Source organism: Miniopterus schreibersii (genome assembly GCF_964146895.1).
Source record: "Miniopterus schreibersii genome assembly, chromosome: 6".
In the NCBI taxonomy this organism is placed as follows: Eukaryota; Metazoa; Chordata; class Mammalia; order Chiroptera; family Miniopteridae; genus Miniopterus; species Miniopterus schreibersii.
This window is the reverse complement of record NC_138107.1, coordinates 82,719,028-82,744,742: the sequence shown is the minus strand read 5'-3', so window position 1 is coordinate 82,744,742 and position 25,715 is coordinate 82,719,028. Positions and strand designations below refer to the sequence as shown.

General features: G+C 41.8%; 1 protein-coding gene across 1 annotated transcript in view; it reads right to left on the bottom strand.

Moving 5' to 3' along the window:
* Positions 1-25,715, bottom strand: part of ESR1 (estrogen receptor 1) — a 269,720-nt gene that overhangs the window by 16,552 nt on the left and 227,453 nt on the right. The window contains exon 7 of the mRNA XM_081140673.1: positions 10,543-10,676. Within this exon, the coding sequence (XP_080996799.1) occupies positions 10,543-10,676 (134 nt within the window). The remainder of the gene's footprint in view (positions 1-10,542; positions 10,677-25,715) is intronic.

Here is a 25,715-nt window from a genome sequence, read left to right as displayed (position 1 = left end):
GTTTCAGACTTATTTTCCCCTTTTCCCTAGATATAGAGTTGAAATGGCTGATAGTTCTGATTATTTTGAAAAATATAATTAGTGTCAACAATTGCTATTTCAGAGAGATAAGTGGGCATGTAGATTGCACATATATTATTTAGATATATCAGTTTTGTCATCTCAAGTAAGCACTGCAGTGCATGAAAACTTTGGAGCACAAGACTGTGACGAGTTTATCTCATTTTTCCTTAAGGAAAGAAAGGTTTTATTATATTATAATATACTATTATATTGCAAAAAGGGCACACAGAATCCCAGGATTATGGTTTTAAAGGGGGCCTTTAATTCATCTAGTGGTTTTCAAACCATATGGAGAATCCAAACCCCTTTCAAAAAGGAAGTGAACCGCATGTGAGACCCTCACCTATAAACTGGACCAAGTCAAACTTCTCTGATCAAAGTGTTCTGGCTGGAGTGGCTCAGTTGGTCGAGCATCATCCCATGCACCAAAAGGTTGCCGGTTCAATTCCCAGTCAGGGTATATGCCCGGGTTGTGGGCTCGATCCCCAGTGCGAGGTATGCAGGAGGCAGCCCATTGATGTTTTCCTCTCTCTCCCCCTCTCCCTTCCTCTCTCTCTAAAAATCAATAAAAAATATTAAGTAAAATAAAGAAGGAGAAATGGGAGTAGCTAGAGCCTGCTTGCTTGGCCTCTCCCCCCCTCTGTCCCATGTCCCCACCTTTTGGTGACTTTGAGGCTCCTCTGGAACACAAGCCTTAGGCAGAAGAAGGTTTTAAAAGCCATTGATCTCCAGAGAATGAGAAGACAAGCCATAGACTGGGAGAAATATTTCCAAAGAGACATAATTGATAAAGGGTCATTATGCAAAACATACAAAGAACTCTCAATAGTCAACAATAAGCCCAGCCGGGCATGGCTCAGCGGTTCGATTCCCAATCGGGGCACATGCCCAGGTTGCGGCTCAATCCTCAGTCGAGGGCGTGCAGGGGGCAGCCGATCAATGACTCTCCCATCATTGACGTTTCTCTCTCTCTCCCTCTCCCTTCCTCTTTCTGAAATCAATATATATATTTTTTAAAAAGTCAACAGTAAGAAATAGAAACAACTCAATTAAAAAATGGGCAAAAGACCTGAATAGACACATCAGCAAAGAAAAAATATACAGGTGTGAAACAAGCATATTAAAAGATGCTCTACGTCATATGTCATTAAGAAATTGCAAATCAGAAACCACAGTGCGATATCACAACACACCTATTAGAATGGCCAAAATCTAGAACACTGACAACAATAAATGCTGGAGAGGGTGTAGAGAAGCAGGAAAGCTCATTCATTGCTTGCAGGACTGAAAAACTGAACAGCCACTTTGGGAGACAGTTTGGTAGATTCTTACCAAACTAAACATACTCTTACCATACGATCCAGCAATCATGCTCCTTGGTATTTATCCAAAGCAGTTGAAAATTTACTCTAAAACCCGAACGTGAATGTTGACAGCACCAATCTTTATAACTGCCAGAACGTGGAAGCAGCCAACACGTCCTGCAGGAGGTGAAGGGACATGAGTGGAGATCCAGTCCCTGGCATCTCACTCAGCACTAAGAAGAAAGGGGCTATCGCGCCGTCAAAAGACGCAGAGGAACCTTAAATGCACATTACTAGGAGAAAGCAGCCAATCTGGAACAAACCTATATACTGTATGATTCCACCTACCTGACATTCTGGAGAAGCAAAGGTACGGGGACAGTAAAAAAGGTCAGTGAAGGAGGAAGAGCGGTGTGCGCAGAACAGAGGACTAGGGGGCAGTGACGCTGCTCTGTGTGATGCTGTAGTCACCGGTTCATGTCATTATCCATTTGGCAAAACCCACAGAATGCACACCACCAATGGTGACCCCTAAGGTAATCGGTGGACTTTGGACAGAAATCAATTTTTTAAATGTAGGTCCATTGATTGTAACAAACGTACCACTCTGGTACGGGTTTTTGACAGAGAGGCCTGCATGGGGGGGTAGGAGGAGATACAGGGAAACTCTCTGTACCTGTCACTCAGTTTTTCTATGAACCTAAAACTGCTCTAAAGAAATTAAGTCTATTAATAAATTAATTAAAGTTAAAAAAAAACACACACCACCCCTGCTGATCCACTCCACAGTTATTTACCTCAGAGGGCCAGTGGATTCCAGAACTGGGCAGGGTTTCAGGCAGGGCAGCTGGGCTAGACTGGCCCGAGGTCACCCATGGTCAGTAAATAAGTGGCAGAACTGGAACCAGAACCCAAATATACCCCACTCCTGGCCCAGTGTTCAAGAGCTCCATGAAGAATTTCCTAACTTCAAAGTTTGTGAGAAACTAGAAATGACTGCCAATGGACTCGCCTCCCGAGATATTTGAGAAAACTAATAATTTTCCTGGAATGATTTAGGAGCAATCCAGCTTTTCAAAACAGGGCACAAGCTGGTGTACAGAACAGGCGTTCTGGTGTGTGCAGGCACCTTCTAAGAGTTTAATTACGAACTTTCACCGAAATGTTGACCATGATTACTGTTGTGTGGTGAGATTATGACTCCTTGGGACATTATTTATCTTGGTGATTTTCCTGTAATTTACAAGTTCTCTGACTTGGGCATGTATGGCTTTCATAATTTGGTCGAGGAAAATGTTATTAAAAATACAAAATCACATATGTGGAATCTAATGAACAAAATACACTGATGAACAAAATAGATCCAGAGATACAGAAGCATGGAACAGACTGAGGGATCTCAGAGGGAGAGGGGAGGGGGGACAGGAAGAGATTAACCAAAAAACTTATGTGAATATGCATAACCCATGGACACAGACAATAGTGTGATAGGCCTGGGGTGGGGGTGGGGCGCTGAAAGGGGGGAAAAGGGGACATGTATAATACTTTGAACAATAAAGATAAATTTTTAAAAATACACAAAGTCCCTTTAGTTCCTATCATTTCACGAGCTTTGTTAATGCCTGGACTGTTGGAAATGTAGTTAGTAAATGGCTAGTCCAAGGAACAGGAGCTTGCTTAGGGATATTAATTATTACTATTTTCATAACAATTATGTCATCGCTCAGGCTTTTCACATTGCTGAAACTCTTCACGGCTTGGAGTGTCGGCAGGAAATGGAGCTAACAAATTTGTTACTAAAGCTTCTGAGAATAATTTTCTTAGCTGGAGATACCTCTGACATGTCATCCACAGCCTGAGCTACATATCTAAGTACAAAAGACCAGCTTCAGAGACTGACAATATATTGTCCCCACAGGACTTGCAGGTGGGATGCGAAGAAAGCCTTGAGGTTTCACTGGAAGGTGCTGAGTGTTTGGCTCTCACTCAAGGTGAAGTTTGTTTTCTCACTCAAAGAGCAGCATTTGCTGCACCAAGAGAAAGGGCAGATGCCTCACCCGTCAGGGTGAAAAGGAACTTTACACTCTGGGTTTAATTCATCACTGCTGTTGATGCCAACTTTAAAGAATAAATAAACCGCTCTTGCCCGTCCCCTCCTGAAGTCACGCTCAGCCATCCTCAGAGCTGCTTACTGTCCTGAGCTGGACCACGAAGCCCAGTGTCCGACTGCTCCCGACTGGGAGGATCTGGAGACTAGACTGCACTTGATCCCTGGGGCCTCTGTGGCACTAAACATGATGCTCTTTGAGCCAGCAGCCCCTTGAACACTGGTCAAGGGCAAGGATGGAGCAGTGTCGGGTCACACGGTAAGTAAGGTGCTTCTTCCTGGCTCAGGATTGACTAGGAAAAGTCAAATCAATCACACAAAGAACCCAGAGCAGAGGAGATCACAGGAGGAGCCAGGCTGTCCTTCCCTGGGTGAGCCTTTAAAGGGAGGTGCACTTCCAGCCATTCAACCTCTCGTCTGTCCTTTTGTAAATATCACCTTAAAAAAATCATCGGCAAAGGGCCTAAAGGCAGAAGGTAAGACAGAAAGGGCCAACCCGCTGTGCCCCCTGACTGCTTGGAATCAGAGCATTCACCAACACAGTGTCTGTACAAGTCATAAAAGTTAAAATTAATATGACAAGCACCTATAAAGATGATAAAATAAAATTCTCAGGTGATAATTTGCTTCAAAAGGGTGTTTATAAAATGTTTATAACGTGGCCTGTGTAGAAATTCCTGCCGGTGGCTCTTCAGCTGAGGGCAGTGGGGGTCGGAGGAAGCTGTCTGCTCTCCCCTCTGCCGGCAGCAGGCTCCCTCCTCTGCCTTCCCCTGGGCATGATAAGCTTCCATTTATGCGAAGGCGTAGCCTGAAAAAGCTTTCTGGAGCAGTAAGCAATATGTATCAGGAGCCTTAAAGATATTTATACCTTTCACCCAGAAAATCTAGGAATCATATCCAAAGTAATATCAAAAGTGAACAAAAGGCATATAAAAGAATGCAAAACAAGCATTATTTCTAGTAAAAAAGGAAATCACTTGTGTTCAACAATATCAGATTTGTTATATACATGATGTTATACCCTCATGAATAATTATGGAGCTATTTAAAATCTTATCTTTAAAAAAGGTACATGTGTATAATCTTAATTAAAATGAATAAATACAAAGATGAATACATGCACACACAGCATGGAAAATAAAGGAAATAGAACCTAATAGGAAGAGAGTGTTGAGCTAAGCAGGCACTGTTGTAAGAGCTGACTCCTGTTAGCAGGTAGGCACCATAACATCCTCCATTCCACAGGCCAGGAAACAGAGCACAAAGTGTTCAAGCAACTCGTGCAAAGTCACACAACGCAAAAGTAGCAGAAAGAAAATGTGAACTTGGCACTAGAGGCCCTTACGCTTATTCCTCACACCCTACTGCAGTAAGCTGCATCGAAACGTCCACTGGCTTGTTGTTCATTTCTTTAATAATGTATTCTGTGTTCTTAAATGATCTAGATTGTTGTTTGAAATCACAACTTCATTTTTTAAAAGAATAATTCCCTTTTTATATTTTCTTTATCTTCAGACCATGAAGTCCTTGAGTAGACGCTGCCTTCCTAATCAATAACATTATCACTATTGGTATGACGGCTGGGTCCCCTGGACGGAGCAGCCCGTAGGCTCCAGGGGGCAGCCCATGTGCCTCACTTCATGTAAAACAATGCAGGAATCCTGCTGCCTCCCATTTCACAGATGAGGCAATTAAGACAACTTCAAGTTTCCAGCACTTAACACAATGCCTGGAAAGCAGTAAGTCCTTAATAAATGGTGGCTAAGCTAACACATAGTAGCTTATAAAGCCATGGCTGTCACTCAGTTCAACAGAGTATTACTCTCTTTCTCATATACCAGAGAAAAATAAAATCTGAAAAGTAGGTATCAAGTAAAAACTCAGAGAATAGATCTGAGGCAGCCTCAACCTACAGCAACATGAGTCACCATGTGCCCTCTGGGGGAAGGTACTGAAGCTGATGCTGTACTCAGGGACACCCTGGGAGGGACACCCTGGGAGGGACAGGGACAGGGGAAGATGGGATTCGGAGCAGGGAGTTTGTTTATGCATCTTTCTTTCCATCTGAGAACAGCCCGACGCAGCCACGAGCGGGAGGCCGGGCCCAGGGGTAGGTCTTCCAAGTGCAGGGGGATTTGGTTTGGACTCAAAACCTCACAGGACAGCCTGATGTTCCTGTAAATGTTTCAGGAAACCATACATACTCTTTTACTTGTTCAATGAGTATCTTGTGGGGAAAAGAAAACACCATTAAAAACCAGTATTTTATTTCATGCCTGAGCTCAAGAAATGGGCGGTATTCTGTTGTTGTTTGCCTATGGTTTTCTTTGGTGCAAGTGTCAACACACTTTTGAATGAAAGTTTAGTCTGCTGGGCTTCAGGACAGAGGAAGGGTGTCTAAGGCCCTTCCATATATAGGGCCTGAGTGTAGTTCTGGTCTTTTTATTAGAACAGGGAGATCTTGACACCCACATCTTGGTAGAATATTAGACCGTTAAATATTTTCCCTTAAAAAAAAAAAGAAGAGGCCATACTAGAGATGTAATATTAGCCTATGTTTTTAAGCTGCCTTGTTATGTCATAACACACCGATCTGGTTGACAGGACTATTTAGAATTATTGTTTCCGTTTGAGGAAACAGGTGAAGACAGGCCCAGTGACTTGATGAGACCCTCACATGAGATCCAGGTGGAGTCAGAACTTCCTCCCTTGCCTGTCTCCTGACTCAAGCTAAGTCCCCCTGATCCTCCAGACTCAGCCGGACATCAGTCCCCGTATAAGGACCGACTGTTGTGCCTGTGCCACACTCACTGCTCACCTTTACCACAGCCCTTACCGGGAGTAACCAAGGTGCCTGCTGAAGGTCGCGCGGGGGTCCAGCAGGCGCAGCAGAGGCTCCTAGGTATTTGGGGTTGATCCATGAGCCAGGGGAGGAAAGGGGATCTACTGTTAGACAGAGATGCTGAATCAGGGGTCTCACACGCTCTCCAGGGAGCCAGCTGGGCAAAGTTACTGGGGAGTGAAGTGTGTGAGACTCTTCAGAATTATTGGGAGATATAAAGAATTGTGGTCAGAAAAAGGTTCAGAAAAGGGGCAGATGTAAATATTCAATCCAGTTTGGAGGCCAAACCATTTACTAGAGATTATAGGTTTATCTTACTAAGCTCTGACTTGTGAATTTTTTTGAGTCATGAAAAACACTCACTAGGAGGTTGGTTCTGAACAGAACAGATTCCGATGGCTTCATGAGGATCGCATTCAGGTGTGAGGATGAGAAGCGGCAGCCATCTGAGGGCGGGGTGACTGCCACAGGCTCACCCCAGTTTTCCTTGAACTCAGACAATATTAAGGTTCAAATAACAATCACTTATTACCCACAAGATAAATCCTGCGCTAAAATATCTCTGTATGTAATTAAACGCACAATAATAAAGTCTCAGAGGAACAGTCACAATCTGTATTGTCAGCATTACCCTGGAGTCCCCACATATTTGTTGGTCCCAGCAGGAAACCTTTAAACTAAAAGCACTTCATTATATTGAAAAAAGGCATGAACTGACTGCATTTAAGCCAGAGCTTCTCAGGAGCTACGGCGACAGCCGTCACTGACTGACTCTCTGCTGTGTTCCATGAACCACATTAGACAGCCTAGACAGTTTCCCTTTAGCTCACAAAAACCCAAGGAGATGGGCATTGTTTCCCAGTGAATAGCTGGACAGTATCTAGATCTACAGTACACGGGAGAGGATGATATGTTTTAGGACAGCAGAACAGCCTGGGGACATGCAGACTTGCCAGGTCCCCCTGGTCATTTCTAGCAAATAAGCATCTGTTAAGAGACCGAATGGCATAATACTTGTTGACAGTCCACAGGCTAAAGCCTTCCAGAAATACAAAGAAAGCTTTAATGGTTTACAGGGAAATCAGGACATCCAAGCATAGAGAGCCAAAGCAGGTTAAAGGAAAACACGAGAAAACGAAAAACCCAGCTGTCATATATTTGCATATATTGGAATAAAGTCTGCAGTAGGGGTTCAACAAATGATGAATTATTAAGTAAATAAATGAAATCAGGCAACCAACTGGCCAAATGCTAGATCGTCTGCTACTGAGTGTAAGAACTACACCAGTGTAGAGAAGAAAAGCTCATCCTGGACTTGGGTAGCAGATTTCCTGAATGAGATGAGATCTGAGAGGGACCTCTTCCACGGCTCCAGCTCCCTGCTTCCCCCCCCCCCCCCAGCCTTCTCTATTGCGCTCATCAGCTCCATTCTCATTTGCCCTCCCCTTGAGCTCTGTCCAGCCCGTTCTGGGTGGCTTGAGGCTGTCACTGACTTTGCTACGGCATTTCTGGATCAACCAGGAATGCCTCTGTCCTTCGGTGGGGAGTGGAAACCAAACAGATTTTGTCCTATGGATGATTCTAGGCCTTCGCAAGCAAAGTGATAAACTATTCTTAATGAGGCAGAACTCATGACGAGTGCCTCCCACTCCCAAACAGCTGGGGAAGGGGCTTCCATGGAGATTTTGGCATTTAGGAGGCCCTCCCAAGACTTCCAGAAAAACATTTCTAGCAGGTCCTCACAACTATCTTTTAACTCTGGTGCCTCTGCCCCAAAGCCAAGGCCTACGGGAACACACCCTTCTTAGACTCCAGTGACAAGGGGTCCACACAAACCCAAGGTTCTTCCATTCACTGATCTGGTTTCCCAGGGATCAGAAGCGTCTTCCAGCTCAGGCTTCCTGGATCATTTCCAGCCTGGCTTCTGTCAGAGATCCCTGGAATCAGGGCCACTTTGTACTGTGTCATGAGAGGTGATGATGGCAACCTCATCTGACTGCTTGCTTTTTTTCACTCTGAAGAAGGCTCTAGTACCACACCATTCTGTTCCAGCCAGGTCCTCTTTATTCCATTTCTTAGGAACAATGTGCGATGCTATGAGCTGTGCCCAGGGGCAGATGTGCCTTTGGGAGACACAGCTCACTTTGGGAGCGGGAGAAGCGACTTCGCTTTTTAGGGGCTGAGAGACAGCCTCTGTGTTGTTACTGCTCTCGAGCCAGCAGCACCGTCCTTGATAGAAAAGACCAGCAGCCGCCCGATGTCTCACGGAAAAGGCAGCTATTCAACTTTGTCAGTACAATGCCTTGTATTTCCAAAATAGTGTTCCAACCCTTCAAGTGCAAAGGAGCTCACAACTGATCCCGAGAACGGGCAGAACGAGGGAGGACCCCGCAGGAACGCTGAACTGATGTGCGGAAGTCACGTGGAGGGCCACATTCCGCAGGGGGGAACCCCGTTTTGAGATTCTGGTGCCAATCTTTAATAACAGCCCTCACTTTCTTGTGAGGGCTGAATGTTCCTTTCCTTTGGGGGTTAAAAAACACGGGTCTACAAATCCAAAATTTTGATGGCAAAAGTCTTCCCCTTTTTACATAATATTTAAAAAACACCCAATCATAGGGAGAGAACAACAATGTAGGAAAAAGCTATATGGATCCGAAGGAAATATTTTTGGTTACTAAGATCACAGCATCTCCTTGTGTTGATTATACACCTCTGGCTAATTTCACTTCCTGCCTGGGGTATTATTTCCTGGAAACAGCAGGGAAACTGTCCCAGCTCTTGAAGGGCCAGCTTTCCCTGGAGTTAACAGACTGCCCACATGAAAGCCATCTGCATGTGCCAGCCTCCCCCCGCCCGCAGGGAGGAGCAGGTTCAGGACCTGGCACCAGGCAGCCGAGTGGCACTGCTCCCAGAACGCTCATCCAGTAAAGAGCCATTGAGGGGTCTGGACCTTTCAATGTACAGGACAAGTGACTAAAATGAAAAGCACAATGCGTGTGAGTGGAACCAGAAACTTGAATGGAGTCGCAATCACTTCCTTAGTGTAGCTCACACTATTTTTTTATGTAACTCCATTCCGTAATTCAGTCCTTGTCTAGTGTAATAGTACAGATTCCCATTTATCTGTTGGAAAGTGAGAATGGTTACTATGATGGCCACTGAGTGACACAGGTTACTAGCACTGGTCGGGGAGAGAAGTGGGAAATTTTTAGGGGAGGTGGGAAGGGACAGGCAATCGTCAGGAAGAGAGGAGGCATCTGAAAAGAGAAAGAAGTGCTGATTCTCTACACGAGATTAATACAAACTGTTGGTTCAGTTATTGGACACTTGAGATGGTACCTAATAGCGTAGGAAAGGAAATCTAAATCAGGCCCTGGCTTTAGGCTTTAGAATAGCTATGACTTCCATGTAAGAATGAGGTCGGAGGCATGAAGTAGGGCCATGCATGGGGGTAAAGGCCCCGGTTAAGGGCATCTACAGTGCAGGTGACACCCAGTCGTTGAGTTTCCGGTCCCACAGACTGGAGACCTAGTGCTTAGGCCCCAATGCTGAGGGGGCTGGGAGGACTCAGGGCCCTAGTTCAGGCTGAGTCATGGTTTCCATCTGGGTGACCCGGAGTGACTCTTTATAAAACAGCCAACCTCATTACATAAAAATAAAATAAAAAGAGGCTACTCTCAGCTAAGCTCTCTCCAATGAATAAATAGGAGGGGACAGTTGAATTAGACACCAAAGACCAATGAAAATCTCCCTTTCAGCTGGACCAATTTCCTGCATTCCATCTTCCTAATTTTAGGACCAGGATTTGCTATCTCTGAGCCAATTATATTTTTCAGCTAATCAGTTTTGACCAAAAACATGGTCTGTCTCAAATAAACTTCTTTCCTTATGATCTTAACCTTGGAATTGGTCACAATTTCTCAACAGAGTCACTTGGTCTACTTGTTAATTATTAACAGACATATGCCTATATACATGAAACACTTTTAAAAAAATCCTCAATATCTATGAAAAGATGCCATTTGATTCAATGCCCAGTTTTTGGTTTTCATTCATCCTATATGACCAGTGAGTAGTCTATAATGGCAACAGGTTATTTTAAATGTCTGTCAGTTGTTTCCTTCAATTTATGATTATGCCTTTATAGCAGGTAGTTTGTATCTGATTGAAAATACAAAGACATATTTATTTCAGTATTAAATTCTCCCATGTTATCAACTCACCAGAATTAAGCAAAATGATGGATTTGAGGCACACAAACTCCTCTCCCTGGACATTCATCATGCGAAACCGAGACGATGTAGCCAGCAACATGTCAAAGATCTCCACCATGCCCTCTACACACTTTCCCTGGTTCCTATGAAAACACAGAAAAAAAGTATTAAAGGACAGAGAATCTTCCAGAAGGCATGATAAGATTCACATTCATAAAAATCTACTGGCTCTAAATATGTGTCAAAAAACCATAGCAATTCTGTTATGAAGCATGAACATTCATTTGAATTCTAGAAGGCAGGGAAAAAATATTCCCCATCAATAAATCATTTTCATTTCAAATTTTTAGAAAAGATGTACTGTTCAATGCTAATATGTTAATAGCATTCTTCAACCTATGGGTAATAAAAAATGATTAAGATTCAGGTAAATGATTTTGCTAATAAATATTTATTGATCTGCTACTATATTCTAGATATTGTGCTAGTTATGGGAATAAAAACAGGGCCTCTGCTTTCAGTATGTTCATGGCCTTGAAATAACACTTTATTGAGATATAACCACTTATTATATAATGCATTTAAGTGTACAATACATACAATTGATTTTAGTAAATTCCCAGAGTTGTGCAACTATCATTTGGTATTGACTTTGATGTAAGACGTGAGACAGGGATTCAGGTTACTATTCTTACCAGGCAGCTAGTTAGTTTTCTTAACACCTTTATGGGCTAAATAATCTTTTACACACCGACCTGAAATACGCTAGGTACTTCTGATAAGTGTACTTACTTCTTGCAACTGCCCTGTAAGGTTGATATTATTATTCCCATTTTCCAAATGAGGGATTAGGTCTCAAAACTGTTACGTCAAACCACATCGCCTACAGCAGAAGAAAGAATCCCAGTGCTAAGATTTTCTTTGTCTTCTTTCCTCACTTCACTTTAATTCACCCAAAAAGACTTACTGAGGGCCCGTTATATACCAGGCTTTGTGCTAGGCATTAGGCACAGAGAAGAAAGCCACAGCCTTGTTAATAAGGAGATCCAGGGCAGAGACAAGGCAGACAAAGAGAAAGACACGTGCAACACAGCGGGCTACATTCCCAGAAGGGGCCTAGAGGGTCTCCTCCAAGTAATGTCACTCTCCCTGGATTTAACCCACATCAATACTGAAGCAACTGTCATCACATTCTTAGATAAAGGTAAATGAGGTTTTATGTAAAGTGCTTAGAACAGTATGTGGCACACAGCAAGGTCTATATTTTACTATTAGTTACAGACACTGATAAATAGATCGATCCACAGATGCCGAGGGAGAGGTTGGCCTTTTTACCTGATGTATCCAGAAAGCAACTGCCAGGGCATATTTTGCTTTGACTGTGGACATTCGGGTGCATGGAAGCTCTACATAAGCAGAGGGACATATTCAACGCTGTGCCACTCAAAAGGAGGAGTGAGACAGTGGTCATACCAAGGGGTAAGTTGGCCTTAATCAGAAAGAGAATACTAGAAGTGAGTTTTTCTTGGCCTATAGTTGAGTTGTGTTTTTTGGTGTGTTTTTTTGCAGTGGCGCATTTTCTTTCTAGTGAAAAAATAAACAAGGATAGGGGAAAATGTTTGGAGTATAAAGCTTTAAAAATAACAACTCACAGCCAAAATAGAGAAATGTTCCTTTCTCAGTGTAAAGTCGCTACTCACCCAACACGCTGCGCATCGGCAGGGGAGCAACTCTCAGTGCGGGAGGGAGCCTGCGCTCACCCGCTGGGAGCGAAAGGGCAGTTCGGAAACAGAGTGGAGTCTTCCCAGCTCTCCGCTCTTCTGGTCCCTTTTCAACAGCCCCTCACATTTTCTCACGAGAAGCTTGTTCTTAACCCTTCCTGCAAGAGCGTATTCTTCTCAGCCTCTCCTGCCTGGACTATTTCTCGCCAGCAGTCGTTACCTGCCCACAACACAATGCTTGCTCTTCAGCACAATCCGGGAGCCACAGACCGAGCCCGCAGGCACGGCGCATGCCCACAGCACTTGATTCGGTTCGCGGGGTGTGTGTGGACATGTGCGTGGGGGGGGCTCCTGTAGAGGATGCTGAGGGAGCGGACGTTAGGTATAGGTCACTGAGACATGGGGATAGGACGCTGGGGCTTGCTTCCAGGCAGAGAAGTGCTTCATGTTCGCTGCTGGGACTCAACTTCGAGGGCTCCTGGGGAATATGTATTCCCCTGAAGTGCTCTAAAAGTCCAGACGAACTTTATGCTGAGTCCATAAGAATGAACTCACTGCCCTGTCCATGGGAAAAATTCAAGTGGTCTAAACACTTCAGCCCATCCAATTCTGTTATTATAAATAAAAACTATATTCTTGGTTTAACCTGATGATATTTTCGGTAAATTGCAGGCATGTTGCCTGCATGGAAATGACTGGCTGATTACCTGGTATCAGTAGGTCTCTCAGTAGAATGGTCACAGGGGAAAGTGCTTGCCATGTGAGCCAGTGAACAGATGGCTGGCACCGTAAGATTAGGGACAAATCTACATAGACCTTGCGGGTTGGACAAACACTTGATACCTGCCCAACACAAAGAAACCCTTTACTGTCCACTGAGGTCATCACATGTCGGCGTCAGGGATTCCTTTGCAAAGTTCTGCCAAAATAGTCTATTCTAACCTCAGGGAGCCAATCAGACTAGAGCATTAACTCAATTTCAGATGGAACGGACGAATCAACAGCATCAGAAATGGGTTGACTACTAAGAATCTGGCAGTAACATTACTAAGTAATGTTAAGATTTGTCTAAATCCGTGAGGTGCTCCTGGGGCTGAGAAACACATGGGGTGTGGAAGAGCAAGATTTATTTTTGAAGGAAGCACAGCTTTAGTCATAGATCGGAGTCGTTTAGCAAGCAGCCCAGCCCTGGACTCCCACTGTGAGACGTGACAGCCTGCAGACATGGACTCCTCCACCAATTACATCTGGTGTTCAGAGCACCTCAGAATCCCCTTGTGGGGAAACCTTGTTCTGCTCCTGGCCCTCTTCAAATGCAGTCCATTTGCACTTAAGCGATGGGGGGCAAGCAGGGTTTGCAAGAGCATTTGTTCATGCAATATCCAGGAAGTTTCTCCTCCACAGAAATGAAAGTGTGTTTTTCAATAAAGCACTCTAATGAAAGTGTGCAGATCAAACCTGCCCTTGTATATCTTCAAAAATAATCTTACAAAATGTAAAGTTACCCCTTGGCCTCTCCTTATGGAAACAGGCAAACAAACAAAAAGCCCAGGAGATCAATATAATACATTTAATTTAGCTATCCTGAGAAAAGTACAGCATGGTTAGAAAAAAGGTTACAAATTAAGATGCTGTTTAAAATCAACAGTGGCAGGTTGAGTTGTATGTAAAGAGCTTCTGTATCTTTGCTGCAGAATCTCTCAGCAAACACTCTGCAATGCTGTGAGTCCATAAATATCTGTATGATCAAGAGGTTTACATATATAACTCTTTGACATGTGGAACAAAATAACCGACTTTTGTTCCATAGATCGTCACCCTTGACAATGGAAAATTGTAAGCAGTATATCTTGAAAGATGCAAAATTTCCATGGCTATGTCTCAAAGCTGTTTACTTGAGATAAAAGTGGTTGGTTGAGACTCTGGCATCCAACTGCCTGGGTTCAAATCCTAATGCATCTATTTAGCAATTATGTGACCTTAAGCCAATTCCTTAACTCTGTGCCTGAATGACCATGTAGACAGAACAACTGACATTGATTTGTAAGCTGAATAAGAAATAATTAAGTCATTAGAATATGGTGGTTGGTTGATTCAGCCGTTAACTTATTTGGATCAATAAAGAAGTGGTGCTGGAAGAAGGGGATTTCCATAAAAAACATTTACTCCCTTTATATCAAATAGCAAGAAAGAGATATGGCAAGCTAGAGAGCTCTGTTACAACAATGCAAAATATCTGGTAAAACTGTGGTCTGAGTTAATTTGGACAGCTGACCATGGACCTGGAGAAGTGAACGGGAAGAGCGATGGTGGGCAGTGGACACTATGGCTGCCTTTAGTGAGGATTACAAGAAAGGGGTGAGCTCAAGCAAGAACTGAATGGTTCCCAAGCAGAAACTGAAGGGAATGGAAACATCCCAAAGATAAACAGTCTTCCATGTTTGGAAAGCCAACTGCTTCTGGCCATGAACTATTAAGAGATGAAACAAAAAAAGGTACTGAGTATGAAAGGTTAGTAAGACTTCTCAGTTTACAAATTCCCTGTGTCCGGAGCCTCAGGTGCTAAAGGGTGACACCAACAGTGGGTAACATTCCCAGCTGAGCCTATTGTTTCAAATAGTCTCAAGATAGTCACCAATAAATCATGAGGGAGCCCCCACATGACAAAGAAGCAAACAAGAACATCAGACTTGAGAACTGTGTCTAAGAAATGACTTGTGTTTGTTTTGTTTTTTTAGAGAGAGAGAGGCAGAGAGAGAGAGAGAGAGAGAGAGAGAGAGAAACATCAATGTGAGAGAGAAACATCGATCAGCTGCCTCCTGGATGCACCCAACCAGGGATCAAATCAGCAACCTAGGTATGTTCCCTGACCCAGAATCAAATCTGAAAGCTTTTGGTGTACGAGATGACCCTCCAACCAACTGAGCCACCAGACTAGGGCAAAGCTTACTATTTTTTTGAGACAATTATACTTCCAAAGAAATTATAAGGCTGAACTAAAAAACAAAAACCTATGATTGTTCAAGCCTCAAACTCTAAAATTTTAGCTGCTCAACACAACAAAAGTTTGTTCCTTACTCAGGTCAATGTCCAATGTAGGCACCTTCCTATTTAGGGACCCAAGGTCCTTCTGGCCTCTAGCTCTGCTCCATGTAGGTCCCTGAAGTGCTCTTCATTCAGACAGCAGGCTGGTAAAGGACTGAGCAGGCTCAGAATGTGACCAGCAGGAAGGGCTATGGACACTGGAGAGCTCACCAAAAGGACAGGCTTCCCACCACTCACTTCAGATGCAGCCAACGAGAATGGAAAGGAAGAGTGTCCCAGAGGTGAGTCCAAGGTTCATGGAGGAAAACAGAAAGTCCTTTCCCCCCAGACAGCTGATGTATGGACTAATGGGAGAAGCTTCAGGCCCCCCAGAGTGGACGCCTCTTCCCTCCGCCCAGCTGCAGTTCATAACAGCTATGAAAAGTGATGCAACTCTTCCATGTTCCTTTCTATTGCAGCTATTCTACCCTAACTCCAACACTGGATATTAATTATACTTGTGAGTGGAGGCTGCCAGGCCAGGAAAGCCACATCCATGCCGGATGGAGTGCACCACACATCCCTGAGAAATCTGTGAGCCGATGGACTTGGAGCTGGGCGCAGTGACTGGATGCAACTTTGGACTCGTTCCCTTGGGGAAGAAATTGTGTGTGTTCTGTGTGAGGGAAATCGATATTTGCCCACCAGAAGTGAAGGCTGTGGCAAAGACTGTTGTAAAACACATTTCCTTTACCTCCCAGGTGTCCTCTAGACATTTCCCAGCTTTCCCGCCGTGAAGGGTGGATATATGATTGGATTCTGCCTAACACACAGTAAGTGCATATCTCTCATGCCCACCCTTTCCTCTGTGCACCTGTCAGCATGTAAACTTCGTGACATTGGACTAAGTTATTTGCTTTACATGCTAGTGTTCTTTAAAAATCATGAGCTATATGTCAAGGAGAATGAGCTAAAAGTATAAAAATAACCAAAACAATAATAATAATAATTCACTCCTCTTTGAAAAGGTAGTGTTTAGGTAAAGAATTATATGGAATATGGAATGAAATAAAAACCAATAGGAGAAATTTTAAGAATATTATCAGAAGATCTTCTTAGAGTTATTCTGACAAAAGGGAGATAAAAACCATGTTGTATGATTCATTTAGAAGGACTGGACTTCAAGTGGAAGTGGCTTTTGGTCCATTACCTTGAGAAGAATTGCTATGAGGCTGAAAGCCGATGCTATCTTCGCTGAGAGTTTGAGGAATAAATGCATGGAGCAATTTAGAAGCATTTTAGAAATGTAAAATTCTCAGAAGGCACATCCCAAGTCAAGCAGACCTTGCTGAAGAAGTTGGGAAGCGTGACTGTGGGAAAAAAGTTTTCAGCTCTCTGCTTTTCTTAGCTTAAACCACGTTTGGTTTTGTTGTTGTTGTTGTCACTTGACACATAGAGGACTCAACCAAGAAAAGCCAATCAATATCAGTGGCCAGTAAATGGACTTCCAATAAAAGGAGGGAAAAGCTAAAAAGATTTTTTTCATATAAGAAGTTCATGCTCATTGAAATCAAAGAAAGGAGTGAACATTTCTCTCAGGCAGTGTCCTCAGGATACTTTCAGCTCAAGGAAAATGACTCTCCTTCAGAGACTTACCTTACTAACGCACTAACTCACTGACTACTAAAGTGTGGGAGTGGCTGCCATAGGTTACCAGGCCATCACACATAGCAAAGTCCATACCCAACCCCTTTCCGAATGAAGGCCCTACCCATGCCCCCTCCCCCCAATCATGTCCAAATACAAGGCCAGAGGACTCTCATTTCCTCTTTCCCTCTCTCTACTGCAGTCTCCAAGGGTGGACTTCAGCTTTGCAAAAATCGTTGTAAGGCTACTTCCAATCCCAGCAACAGAATATAGATAATTGATACACCTTTTACTCACCCAGAAGGATTCAGACCCTCTTTGTTCACGCTGGTGCAAATAAAAATCACACAGGAAATGCTAGATTGGCCCATCAAAGATGTGTCTGGATATTAGTGTCAAACATTTAGTCATCTGCTGGTCAATTACCTTTATTAAGCTACCTGTCGTACAGGAGTAAGACTCTAGGGAGCTCTTTGCTATTTACTTTTCTCACATCAGATGGTTAAGAGTCAAAACAGTTTTAAGCCAAGAGATATTTTATAATAAGTAGAAACAAGCCTTAATGTGCACTCCTTTCATATACTTTTGGGTGCTAAAGTGGTGAAAAAAGGAGGTTAGAGTTAGTTATTACAGACACTTCTGTCAGAATGCGTAAAACACACTTCTAGGTTTGAATGGTTTTGCCAAAGGGAGATGGAATCCTGCACTTCTATAGATAACGATGCACTTGAGGTTGCTTGTACAGTGTATATAGTTTAAGAGCTAAAGTCCCTAGAGGAAAATTGTCTAACGGTTGTGTTTACTCAAATATCCAACTGAAAAGAGATTTGATTGATCTTTTAAGATACATCAGATAGGTAAGACACAAGGAAGAGTGTCTCAGTTATTTGTTTTTCACTTGAAGGTTCTGGAATTATACACACAACGCAATTAAGTAGGTTTTCTTTACTACTTAGATAAGCAGATTCTGTTAACTGGAATGAAGACGAATGCATGAAGAGAGTGTTGTGTTTATATATGAGAGCTGGGTTCTCACTTTTAATGATCAACCAGTGTTTCCCTGTAACAGACATGATTAATGCTTTCTCTATTCATTAACTCAATTTTAGTTATACACTATTTTTGAGTCAATTATATATGCCAGCCTCTGTGCTAGACACTAGGAACTCAAAGACCAGTTTTATTTGTTCATTCCGATATTCATTCAGTATCTATTTAGTGAGTGAGAATATACTATACTCCAGGCACTGAGTTAAGTCTTGGAAGTACAATGACCAAAGCATTTACTCCTGCTGTGTCCAGTTTAGTAGACAAACATTAACTATACTCACACGCATAAATGCACACACCCCCGTAAAATAAACTAAAACTACTAATTACGACAAATATCAAGAAGGAAGAGTACAGGTCTTACAAGACAGTTTAGTATATCGGGGGGACTATCTTAGATATGGGGGAAGATGGTTTTCAGAGAAGGCCAAATTGAAGAGGTGCCATTTAATCAGAAACCGAAAGAACTAGGAATTAGCCAGGAAAATAACTAGAAAGAGTTTACCAAGGAGAGAAACAAATGTAGGTTTTGGAAGCAAGAAACTACTAGATAAGTTTGAAAAAGTAAAAGGTCAACATCCCAGAACTCCGGACCTTGCTGACCCAGGCACAAGTGGTCCTGGATGAGACTGAAGGCAGCAGCAGAAACAGGGCGGCCAAGCTTTGCTCAGGAAGGTGGACTTCATCCCCAATCCAACAGAAGCCATTGCAGTTCTCAGAGAATTCCTAGGAAAATTTAAGGGCAGAGTGACCAAGATTTGTGTTTTTCAAAGATCAGACTCAAGTCTCTATAGCAGGAAGAAAATAAAATTCACATTTCTTAACCTGGCCATTCCAATTGCAAAAATTTTTATGCACACAAAATCCAGAACAAAATGCACCATAAAAGTTGGTTTTATGGTACAGGAACAAAATGCACCATAATTAATGATGGCCATTGAAATGCCTAAAACAAACAAACCCAAAACACCACCACCACCTTCATTTCCCTCTCCTTTTACATAAAACCTTAATTCATTCACTCTCCTCTGAGAGGATTGACACACATCCCACAGAGAGTATTAGAAGTCTAATCACCAAGCTAATGACCTAGGAATTCTTACAGGGATTTGAGAGCTACTCATTCAAGTAGGGTTTATCCAGCTCTGATTAGATCCCAAGCACTTTGCAGGTTAGTCAAGGTCCTTACTTTTCCTGGTACTTCCATTCAAGTGACTGTGACAGATAACAGACAAGTAATACATGAACAAGATCGTCTCTGATTGTGATAGTGCCTTTGGGAAATAAAACAGAGCATCAGGCAAGCTGGTAGAAGGGAAACTTCAGCTAACTTGTCCTTGAGGGAGGTGACACTCGAACTGAGGCCTGAGTGACAAGATATTCTGAGGTCATTTGGACTCCATTTGTAGAAGAAACATTTTAAGTGTTTTGTTTGTTTTTTTAACTAGGATAAGAAATTGATTGAGGTAGTTACTTCAATGGGTGGTTTAAGGCTAGGAAAAAAGTATTCTGGCTTTGAAATCCACTAAGGAAAACCAAGAAACGCATAGCCTCGAGCCAAACAGCCCAAGGAACTGGACTTGAAAACTGGAAGTCACCTGAACACTGCCTGCCTCTTAGAATCCCCAGGCTTTCCATGCTGAAGTTGGAACTACAGCCATTATGAGAATGACAGCTTTCCCTGGAAGAGATGCTTGAGAGTAGAGTCAGCAGAAGATGGCAGGACTTCTTGGGTTGCCCGGGAAACAATGCTACTTTATTGAATGCATCTTTCTGTACTGGGCACGACTCTTCTAGAGCTCTTTTGTTCCTCACTCTTTTTGTCTTTTCTTTGATTATGGGCAATCTTTGCCTTGAGCTAGCCATATAATTTTTGCTTTCTAACTTCATTTCATGCTTCTCAATCTAAGTTTTAATCAAATGAAACTGTGGATATAAAACATATTTATCTGAAGAGGAACAAACAATACTGAAAGCTGTTTCCAAGTGGATATGTATCTACTGAGTTATTGGCAGTTGCTTTTTGTAGTTCTTATATTTAGGTGCTGATATAAAAGTCTATTTTGAAATGTTTCTTTTGATTACGCTGACATCTGAATAGTGCAGTAATCTCGCACTTTGTAGCAACTGGTAGAATTATGTAATTTAAAGGACACTGTACCAGAAGGGGACTTGTCTTCCTGGCCCCGCTCTGTCAGGAGACAGCTGTGCAACCTTGGGCAAATCACTTAACCTTTCTGGAATTCCATTTTCTCATCTATAAACAAGGAGGCTTGGTCAAATCAATGACATTTCTGGAAGTGGTATTCTTATGAAATGACATATGAACCAAGTGCACCCATGAGGGTGAGCAAAGGACTCTGAGGGTGTTCCAAAGACCCACACACCATCTTTTTTCCTTCAAGGCCACCCCTTAGTCACCTACCTGGAAGGACCCATAGAAGACAATGTGAAAATCACTGCCCTAAGTCTTAAATGCTATTTCAGCTCTAAAATAATGACTCAGTGACTTTATAAGTGCAAAAAGGCTAAGTCTCCAAAATAATACTTCACACGATCAACATTTTGTAGACTTACTAACGTCTATAAGAAGGTAAAAGTATTCACTCATCTTGAATTACTAAGCTCCGCTTTGGTGAACAAACTTCTTAAAATACTGTTACTCTTTTCTTAGCTCCAACAAAATCTCATAGGCTACGCTATGATACAGCTTAGCTCCACTCACTACCAACCCTAACAATAACAGTGCTATGATCACAATGAAAGCTTATCCTTATTCAGTTCTCACTGTGTGCTTATAAATATGGTCTCAGCACTTGACACCTACTCGTTGAATCCTTACAAAACTCCATGAGAAGGAGGCTATTATGCTAGAGAAAGAAATCAAGGCAAAGAGAAGTTAAGTGCTGTGTGCTCCCACCCTCAGCCTGCCTAAAGGCCTCTCTGGGCCTCCCCTTGCACCCATGTATCAAACATGAGTGTAGAGATCTACGCCCTGGCTCATTTCCAAGCTGCTACTGCACTGGCTCTTTTAAAAGTCCTACAACTCTCTTTTCAATAAGTTCCAAAGTTTGTTCATTGGTCAAGTGCATGATGCCAGTCCTGGTACAAGATTCATGGACTGAAATTTCCACTGCATTTCCTTCCGTCTTCTTCCTATGCTCTGGGAGTAAACCATTCATCTGTGACAGTAATTATCCCTCCTGCTTCTCCACCCCCCCCACTGCCACTTCTAAGATGAGGCCTGAACTAAGTATGCCCCCAGAGACAGCAGTTACCACCCCTACCCCCCACTTGTCACTTACCTATTTTTATTGACATAGTGAGCCATTACATTCATACAACTGTCTTCCCCACACCCCTCCAATACGCTCTCAGAGGACAGAACTGTATATGATTTTTCCCTATATTCCTAATGCCTAGGAAAATGTTGATAATAATTACTTATTAATGGTGGAATGATTAAGCATTGAAATTGGAGCACGGAGTCTCGATCCTGCCACTAACCAGCTTCATGATTGTAAGCAACCCTTTTAAGGTTTAACAGCAATACACCTCACTTTCTCAGAGGAAATATGAACCTTACAATATCCATCTTAATATCCTCAAAAAGCTGTTCTGGGGATAAATGTGAGGAAGTGTAGGGTAGCACCTATAAACCACAGCATGACCATATTGTGGAATTATCTCGTCACTTAAAACTCTCCCTTCTCTACAAGTGCAGACTCTAAGGCTTTTTAAAAGAAATTCAGTATGAGAGGGGAAAGTAATAATAGCTCATACATGCTTATTAGAAACTGAAATAAAAATGGAGAAATAGTCACTGAATTTCATTAACCTCAAAGGCCACGTGAATGTGCTCTACTCCACCCAGAGTCACTTGTCCCAGCATTTTCAGGAGAGAAAGAAGAGAGCATCTATGTGTTCTCTGTGGATAAATGTGTCTTTCTCATCACTCTTACCATGAAGGGCAATGTTTTGATTTTGGTTTTGCTGTTCATTTGATTTTATGCTCTCTCTCTTTCCAAGGCTTCAGGTCACAATAAGTACATATAGAAATTATAAATTTAGTCTAACAGAATAACACTATACTGGGCAAATGCCATTGCTCTAATTTACCAGAAACTTCTTTAAGAAATTAAAGTAGGGATCAAAGTATAATCCTACCATTTCATCAGGGATTGGCACTAGGACATATTATTCTGGAAACAACTGATGAACAAAACTTGAACCCATTTCTGGGCTTTAAGAAAAACATGTTTATCCTTTCTTACCCAACCCAGTGTTATTCCCAAGGACTCCATGCTGCACTCTGACCCCAGGCCTCAAGGATAGTTCAAGTTGATTCTGAACCAAGGTAAACAGGGTTCCTCCCCACGACCTGGAGAGCTCCAGTCTGCAGAAAGCTAATGAAGCTCCTGAAGCAGCCTGCGCCTCTTCCACCCACAGCTTATTGAAATGCTTTTGAGTCTTTTTGCGTTGCAATTACGTACTACAGAAAACTCAACCAACATCTATGTCAAGGATTGGGTCCATGACTCTTACTAAAACATTTCAATTCCATTTTCCTGAACATACAAACTCTAAATGCATCTGTGAGGGCCCTCCACAGTATTTCCATTTCACATTTCAGAAAACTTAAAGTGATGCAGGTTCCTGACTTGGCTGATGATGGATGTGAAGGGAAGGCCATTGTGAGATGAGTTGTTCTCTTTCATGACTGTATTTTCAGTGTAATATTTGGTTCATATAAAATAATTTTTTTCTCAAATAGAAATTTATTTCTGTTCATCTCTACTTAGAGAATTAATATTAAAACATTCAAAATTTTGAAACAAGGGACTTTTCCAGTCAATCCTGATAAAACAGGAATTTCTACTTATTAGAATCAATATTTTTTGAATATTTCATCTAAATGGGAGCTCCAAAGTCCCCAAGCCAATTATGTTATATGAAAGCAGAGACATCTCCTCCCCGGGACATGCTCTGCTCTTCAGTGTTATTAGCATACTTTGAGGGATCAAGTTTCAAGTTTTTTTGATAATAAATATGTACTTTATAAAGCATAATAAAAATATCCACTTCTCCATCAACCTGCCTTTGTTTTACTTTCTTTATAAGCATTTTTAATTTGAGAGAGATCAACTTTAAGTTTTTTTATACCTGTTTAAGACATAATTCCCAACCCTGAAATATACTTATCAAAGTTTTAGCTTTGCCTCTCAAGTGAGTCCGTAATTCACCTGGAATTAATTTTTTCACGTGCTATGAAGTAGGATCAGGTGGGGTTGTTTTCCTATGTAGATAACCAGTTGTCTCAGGACCAGTAATGTAATGGCTCTTCCTTTCCCTTGAAATCTCAGCACTCTCTACCATAGGTTAGATGCTCCTAAATGTCAGTTTCTGAACTCTCTTTTCTATTTCATTAGTCAATATGCTTATTTCTATGCCAATACCACACTGTCTTACTTACAATAGCCTTATGACCATATAACTTAATTATTATTTTTTTACCCAATCTCTCTATTTTAATTTCAGTCTTCAGAAGCATTTGGCTATATATTTGGTTTTTTACCTCTACCATATAAATTTTAGAACAAACTCAGGATTTTGATTGGAAATGCACTGAATTCATAGATAAATTTGTGGGGAAAAAATTGATATATTTTGAATAATGAATCTTCCTAGCCATAAACATGGCATAGCTTTCTTTTTAATGTTTTATGTTCTTAATGTCTTTCAATAAAGGTTTCTAATTGTTTCTATAGAGCTCCTGCAATTTATTACATTTATTCCAAAATACGTTATAGTTTTTGTTACCACTGTAAAAATATACATAATTATAAAAGTATACATACTTATATATGTTCATTTATGTTCAGCATTTGTTGCTAACATAAAGACAGATTTGGTTTTTATATATTGATTAACTAGAACTTGTAAACATTCTAATGGGATTGAATATCAGAAAGATAATAAGGGAAGTTCTTACCTAAGAATGTTTTTTAATATTTTTTTATCTTTCAAGTACAGTTGACATACAATATTGCATGTTTCAGGTAAACAACACAGCAATAAGACATCTATACAACTCACAAAGTGACCACCTATAAGTCTAGTACCACCTGACACCACACATCATTACAATAGTGCGGACTCTATTCCCTAGGCTGTACATTACATCCCCATGACTATTTTCATAACTGGCGACTTGCACCTCTTAATCCCTTCCCCTTTTTCACCCATCCCCCCAACTCCCCTCCCATCTGGCAACCATCCAAAACGTTCTCTGTAGCTATGAGTTTGTTTCTGTTCTGTTTGTCCATTTCTTTTGTTTTTTAGATTTCACATGTTAAGTGAAATCATATGATATTTGTCTTGCTCTGTCTGAGCCACTTCACTCAACCTAAATACTCTCTAGGTCCATCCACGCTGCCATAGATGGCAAGATTTCCTTCCTTTTCATGGCTGAGTAATATTCCACTGTGTATATCTACCACTTCTTCTCTATCCATTTGTCTATCGATGGACACGTAGGTTGCTTTCATATCTTGGCTACTGCAAATAATGCTGCAATAAACACAGGGATGCATATGTTCTTTCCAATTAGTTTTGGGTTGCTTTGTATAACTACCCAGAAGTGGAATTGCTGGGTACTTCTTTGTCTCTTGTTATATACTATATAGTCTTTGTTTCAAGATCTATTTTGTCTAATACAAGTATTGCTACCTCAGCTCTTTTTCCACTTCCATGTGCATGAAATATCTGTTTCCATCCCTTTCAGTCTGTGTTTGTCTTTTGATCTGAAGTGAGTCTCCTATAGGCAGCATATGTAAGTGTCTTGCTTTCTTATCCATTTAGCCATCCTGTCTTTTGATTAGAGCATTTAATCTATTTACATTTAAAATAATTATTGATAGGTATGTAGTTATTGCGACTTTATTTTTCATATTTTTTATCTTTTTTCTTCTTCTTAAAGAAGTCCCTTTAACATTTCTTATAATACTGGTTTGGTGGTGATGAACTCCTTTAGCTTTTACTTGTCTGGGATCTAAAAATGTTTTTAAATGGCAATATCAAGTCTGCCTAAATTGCTCATGGTTAAAAGAAAAGAAAGCAAAACAAACAATAAAAACCCTTGAATTTTCTTATTTCATGGGACACAGCTGCTAAAGAATGAAAGTTAATCTCATAGGCTTTCTATGTGCATGACTAACAAAATGTAAAAACTGAGTAGATGATACCTAAATGGCTTCTTCTGAGTGAACTTTTACCACATACATAGCAATTGTCTATCGCTCCAAGAATCAAAATGCATTTCAGTGAAAGAAAAGGGTCTTTTAGGGGAGATTAAAGATGACAGTGGATTGAGTAGAAGCTACACTGACACTCTCCTAGGACCAAACTGGAATTACAACTAAAATATAGAAAAACCATCCTGAATATCAACTGCAACTGAAGACTAGCTGGAGAGCACCCTCATAACCAAGGAGGAAAAGTGGAGACCCGATAGAGACCGGTAGGAAGCCGGAGGCGAGAGGGCTGGCTGGGCTCCCACAGGCAGCAGCTGAAGGTCCGGAGGGATATCTCAGCTGTGGGGGTTCCAACTGAGGACCCTGGGGCCTAAACCCCAGGCTGGGTTTCCCAGCCCAGAGCACCAGAACTGAGAAAGGTGCCCACATAACATCTGGCTGTGAAAAGCAGCCAGGTTTCTGTCTGCCAGGGAGAGATGGGTGGAAA